This window comes from Sorghum bicolor, chromosome 1 (assembly GCF_000003195.3).
Source record: "Sorghum bicolor cultivar BTx623 chromosome 1, Sorghum_bicolor_NCBIv3, whole genome shotgun sequence".
NCBI lineage: Eukaryota > Viridiplantae > Streptophyta > Magnoliopsida > Poales > Poaceae > Sorghum > Sorghum bicolor.
In genome coordinates this window covers 18,040,984-18,046,698 of record NC_012870.2, presented here as the reverse complement: position 1 = coordinate 18,046,698, position 5,715 = coordinate 18,040,984, and the positions used below count along the sequence as shown (strand labels likewise).

The 5,715-nt window shown below is 51.3% G+C and overlaps 1 protein-coding gene across 1 annotated transcript; it reads left to right on the top strand.

Moving 5' to 3' along the window:
* Positions 2,009-4,107, top strand: LOC8067065. The gene has a single exon (XM_021452579.1). It carries the CDS (start codon positions 2,308-2,310, stop codon positions 3,724-3,726), a length of 1,419 nt encoding a protein of 472 aa, XP_021308254.1. The 5' UTR covers positions 2,009-2,307; the 3' UTR covers positions 3,727-4,107.

Below are 5,715 nucleotides of genomic sequence, written 5' to 3'. Positions count from 1 at the left end.
CAAATCTTCATCATTTCTCTGAAGAAAAAGAGAAAATGGATGAAAGAAGAATACATAGTTTTTCTTATTCTGTTAAGATCAGCTTCGACATTTTTGTAAACACTCATCATTTCATCAAGATTATGGATAACATATTGTTAATCATGCAATTCCTGTACTCTAGAAGACAGGTGTGTGTGTGTGTGTGTGTAATTTTTTTTCAGTCTCTACTACTGAAGTACTCCAAGTAGCCACAAGGTCCACTTCATTTCTTAGTGGCCCATGTAGCCAAGGAAGCTAGGATCCAAGATCACCAAAGGAGACTGTGGCTGGTAAAGCCTCTGTGTGAGTGTGAGTCGCTGTCATGGACTACAACAGCCCAGGCCACCACCCTGAATCCGCGCCCGTGACAGTTGAATACTCGAGAGCGCAACGGAACAAAGCCATCCGCATCAGACCAGGCAAGGAGAGGAACTAATAAAGAACGCCCAACGGCCCAAGCCGCTGCTGCGGTAGGCTCCAAGCGTTGAACTGGTAGAGCATGACACCTGGGGCCAGAGTGCCAGATAGGCAGTTAGGTGACTTGCTGCCCTGGCCATGGCCACGCGTGGTTGATGCTTCTGGACTGCTAATACAGCTCACTCCAATTAGGCAGATCGCCTTTTTGAGAAACAGCCCGGGTAGTCAACGAACCTGTTATCTCTCTATGACAGCGAGAGTTTTACTTTTACCTCGGGAGTCAGGTTTCCTACGAGTTCATACTGCAGTGGATGAGTTTTTTTTTCGCTGCTCTGAAAAGTCATGACTAAAAATACTATTCGTTGATTTATCGTGAGAGAAAAATACTATTGGCTGATATAAAAAAATACGAACAAGCCTTAACCTGAACTTGATGTTCGCATGATTGAATGGAGGGCCGAATCGACATGTTCTCTTAATGCCGAAATAACGGTACTCACAACGTCTAAATCCACCTTCGATTCGGAACACAAAAAATGTTGACAAGTTATTGCCGAATTGACATGTCCACCGATAGATTTTTTTTGTTTGGACCAGAAAGCAAAATATTATCTAAATAAAGAACCAATACAAATAATTTAACTAATAGCATCTTTGGAATAAAATAAAGAAAACTACTATTTCGATTTTCATGTGGATTAGGAAGTTAAATGTCTGAACGAAGAGTCCATCACAAGGAACGAAGACAATGGCAAAACAGTATTCTCTATTCTGGTTTCTACTAGGATTAAAAAGCAAATATCTATATCTAAATAAAGAGCTAATGAAAATTGAATGAGTCTTTTCAAATTGGAGATAGAAGATATAAAAAGCTTATAAGATTGAAAAACGAGATGACAGCAAAACTAATCGCACAATCTGCGTGGGTCATTTTGCTAGTGTTTATTTGGTAGGCATTCTATAAAATGCAATACAGAATCATTAAGCTTGCCATTAAATGCTGATTTTTTATGCCTTCATGGACAAGACAAATATTATGAAAATGTTTAAAATCTTTTGGAACAAAACATCCTTTTTGATTGAGCTTTACAAGTTTGCTAGCAAAATGGGAAATCAATAGGTAAATCAATGAGTTTTCAAGTGGCTAAAATTTTTGGTATCTATCATAATCCTTATTTTTCCCGACATCCTCCCACCTCCAGATTGATCCAATCGCCCACCTCCAAATTGACCAATCGATATGCGTGCACATTTGTGTGATTGGGTCGATTATCTCAAGGGCGGAGAGCGCTTTTTTTTTGCAATCTTGTCAAAAATTAAGATTGAGAGTATTTTTTGGAAAATCTTGAAGATGACCCTTCGTAGTGTAAGCATGGACCAAACCGTCTTCCCTTTTTTTTTCGTAAAATAGTAGCAGAAGAGCTGCCAATTTTGCAAACGTTCCAAAGACTCCACTCTAAAATGTTTTTATGTGTTCATCTAGCTGGCTAGGTCGGCCCTGCTGTTTATACTGTCCCACGCTCCTCTTGTATGGCAAAACAGAAACCTTCATCACGGAAGCGTAGAAGCATCTTTTGCCCCCAATTCCTACCCGACGGAGACAGACAGCCTTGCTTCTTTTGCTCAAGTACTCTCGTCTCGTGCCTCCAGCTCTCCTTCCCAGATCCCCCACTCCTTCGCTCGCGTCTCCCTCCAGCCTCCACCGCCCCCAACTCCTCGCCGTCCCACCGCCCCTCACAACCCCCCACCCACCACTCACCTCCATCCCCACCTCCGCACTCCCGCAATTCGCGTCGCCGACACCCCGCCCCGCTCGGCGGCGGAGACAGAGAGCGCGCCGAGCGCGCGGCGGCGGGCGGTAGCGTAGCCATGCTCCACAAGTTCGCGCTCGCGTTCAAGACCAAGACCATCGAGTTCTTCGCCGAGGAGGAGGAGGACGAGGACGCCGACCGATTCGCGCGCTCCCCGGCGCCGGGTGCGGATGGGGTCCTTGCCGGGCAGCGGGTGGTCGTGCTGAAGCCCGACCCGCTGCTGAACCCTAACCCTAATAGCGCGGATGGGGGGGAGGGGAAGGCGGCGTCCGGGCAGGAGGCCGCCGTCGCTGCGGCGCTCGCGACGGCCTCGTCTTTCCAGGCGGCGTACCTGCACCTGCAGGCCGCCCACGCGCCGTTCCTGCCGGATGCGGCGGCGGCCGCGGACGCCGCCGCGGTGTCGCACCTCCGGCGGCTGTCGGAGCTCAAGCGGATCGCGAGAGGTGGGCCGGCGGACCCGCCCTCGCCGGACGGGGACGGGACCCTCACGGCGCACCTGGAGGCCCAGGTGCGCGAGAACCAGGCGCTGCTGCGGTCCTTCGACGCCGTGGTGAACCGCCTGCAGGCGGCGCTCGACGCCAAGGACGCCGCGGCTGCCGCGCTGCGGCTGGACCTCGAGGCGGTCGACGACGCCAACGCGCGGCTCGCGGGCCGCCTCGACCGCGCGCTCGCGCCTCCGCCGGGCGGCGACGCCGTCGGCGCGATGCTGTCCGCGGGCGTCTTCGACTCTGTCCTCCGCGACGCGCTCCGCGTCGCCCACCGGTTCGCCCGCGCGCTTGCCGAGGTCCTCCGGTGCGCTGGGTGGGACCTGGCCGCGGCTGCAGAGGCTGCCTACCCTGGTGTCTGCTACTCCAAGGCCGGCCACTGCCGCTACGCGCTCCTCTCCCGCGTCTGCCTCTCCATGTTTGACGGATTCGACTCCTACCAATTCGGTGCCACAGCTGACACCACAGAGCTTGGAGGAATCGAGCTGGCAACCCGGAGGAACGAGTCACTGCAGCAATTCATCGAGCACTCAGATGCAGACCCCATGGAGCTGATGAATTCAAGCCCGGACTGCGAGTTTGCCCAATTTTGCGACCGCAAGTACAAACAGCTGATCCATCCTGGCATTGAGTCCTCCCTGTTTGGGAATTCAGACTGCGGGACATTGCCGGTGATGAGTGTGGCCGGCCCACTCTACGAGCTGTTTGTTGCAATGGCAAGCTCAATATGGACACTCCATAGGTTAGCCTGGGCGTATGACCCAGCAGTCGGCATATTCCAGGTTGGCCGGGGCACAGAGTTCTCAATGGTGTACATGGAGAACATTGTCCGGTCGAAGGGTTTCATGGCGAGCAAAGAGCTCGGGAAGACAGTGCGACCAAAGGTCGGGTTCACGGTGGTGCCAGGGTTCCGGCTTGGAGGGACAGTGATCCAATGTAGGGTGTATCTAGATCATGGGAAGAGGGAGGAAGACATTATAGATTCGATTTGAGATGAAGTGAAACTATAGAGTCAAAGAAAGAAACTGTACATTCCAAAAACAAAAGGAGGTTGTGTAAAGGCGATCAAGAACAGTGCGTGGAAAATAACCTGCAGGATCCAAGTCGCTGCTCAATGATGAGTATAAAGAAAGCTATTTATCTTTTGTTTTAGTTTTTTTGTTCAGCTGATGAAAGGAGGGGGGTTTTGTAGGGCTGTACAAAGGTCATCAGGCTCAGAGAGCTTTGTGTTCTAACAGAGTCGAAGAGTTATTATCTAATCTTCGGTAACTTATCTGTGTGTAGCTCGATTCCATCTGTAAATGTATATTTATGAGTATGTGCTCGCGGGTCTCTTATATTTAGAAAACCAGTTACTGCATTGTCCTACTGAATGAGTGTTTATCTTGCCATTGTTTTCCTGTTGTCTGATCAATCCAGAACTGTCGCATAAGCATGTTTGCCATTTAATGTTGCCGCCCATCCGCTGCACTAACGAAAATGCGTGCAAAATAATTTTGGATCGAGAAGTCAGTCAGGTGGCACACATGCCTTCTGTCCGGAAGACATGCTTAACGCCTTGTTGAAAGGTTTCATTCAGGTAAAACACTTTTTTTTTTCCCTTCAGCCCGTTAGAAAAAGGATTCTTATCAGTCTCCTGTCACCGTATCTTCTGTACGTTCTCCCAGAAAGCCAGTTCCATAGCGGGCTCGTGGCGTACAAGTACAACCATCAACGTTCTCGGAGCTAATTTTTCACGCCGTTCTCTTTTCCATTGAAAAGGTTTCGTACTCGTGCAGCTACTGGGCATTGATTCCCAGTGGCACCCAACCCAACCCATCCATCCTTGACTCTACACAGCTGTCTGGGCTGGGCTACCATCACTAACTGCATCTTGTGATCTTGTCACCTACGCACGCAGACGCCGCAGTAGATTAGCAGCAAGTTGTAAACGCTCTTGTTTTGGCACATGGACACATCTGGTGGTCTGTTTCACGCGATAACATGGTCGCTTTGCTTGCTGAGAACGGTGGCGACTTCCGCCACAGTTTCAGATTTCAGAACGCTGCGAAGAATAGAAAACGTCTCGCGACCGAATTTCTACCTCTGAATGGGGGGGAGCCTGTTCTTGGGACATGATTAAGACGCACAGCTGGCTCTGTAGGATGCTCTGAGGTCCAGGCACAGGGCACAGGGTCTCTCTGTGTGTGTGGGGCGTGGCATGTTCGTTGCTTCGGCTCTAGTCCAGCAGCCGGGCTCTGCAGACTGTCCCAAGCATTTTTTTGACTTCTGACCTTGCGGATTCCTGTCGTGCTCGCTTCGCGGTCGCGGCTTACAGCGCGGGACTGCGCGTGCCCCGTTATTCCTTGAGTTCGCTTTACTCCCGTGCCTTCTTGCCGCCGAAGGCGAGCATATTTTGGTGGTGGTGGTCTGGTCGCCTGCCGTGCCGCGACACCGGAAGCTGCGGCAGGCTTCTCCATCATGCTGCCGATGCTGGGGAGTGTCACTGGGTCATCTGCATACATATAGCCCTCGGAGTCCGTGGTCCGTACCGAGAGACGAGAATGAGTGCAATAAACACTGGTACATCGCGAAGGTTTTACCGCTTGAGGCGATCAGCGTGCTGCCACTGTGCCCCCAATGATTTGGGGCCAATCACTTGAGCGTGCCACGTGAGAGACGCGGGACCACTCGTCGAAACACTGAGGCTTTTGAAATCGTTCTCGGTGCAGCACTGATCAGCATGAGCGGCCGGGGAGCCGGGGATCCTGTCACGTTGTTTTCGTTGCTATTAGATCGCAAGTCGCTGCCTTGACGAGATCCACAGGATGTGCCCCTCCCAGGTCTGAGTTTTCTCTGCTGTCTATAACGCTACTTGCCCACTCAAATCGTACTGGCATGTACTTGCGTGTCTCGTGCTGTGGAAACGCACCGGATCCGCCTCCTAGCTTGTGAGTAGATCTGGATTGACTCACTGCTGCGGTGCTGCCTGCCAATGAGCT

Excerpts from the sequence above, each read along its gene's own strand:
- LOC8067065 (XM_021452579.1), top strand. The coding sequence starts at position 2,308 with ATGCTCCACAAGTTCGCGCTCGCGTTCAAGACCAAGACCATCGAGTTC.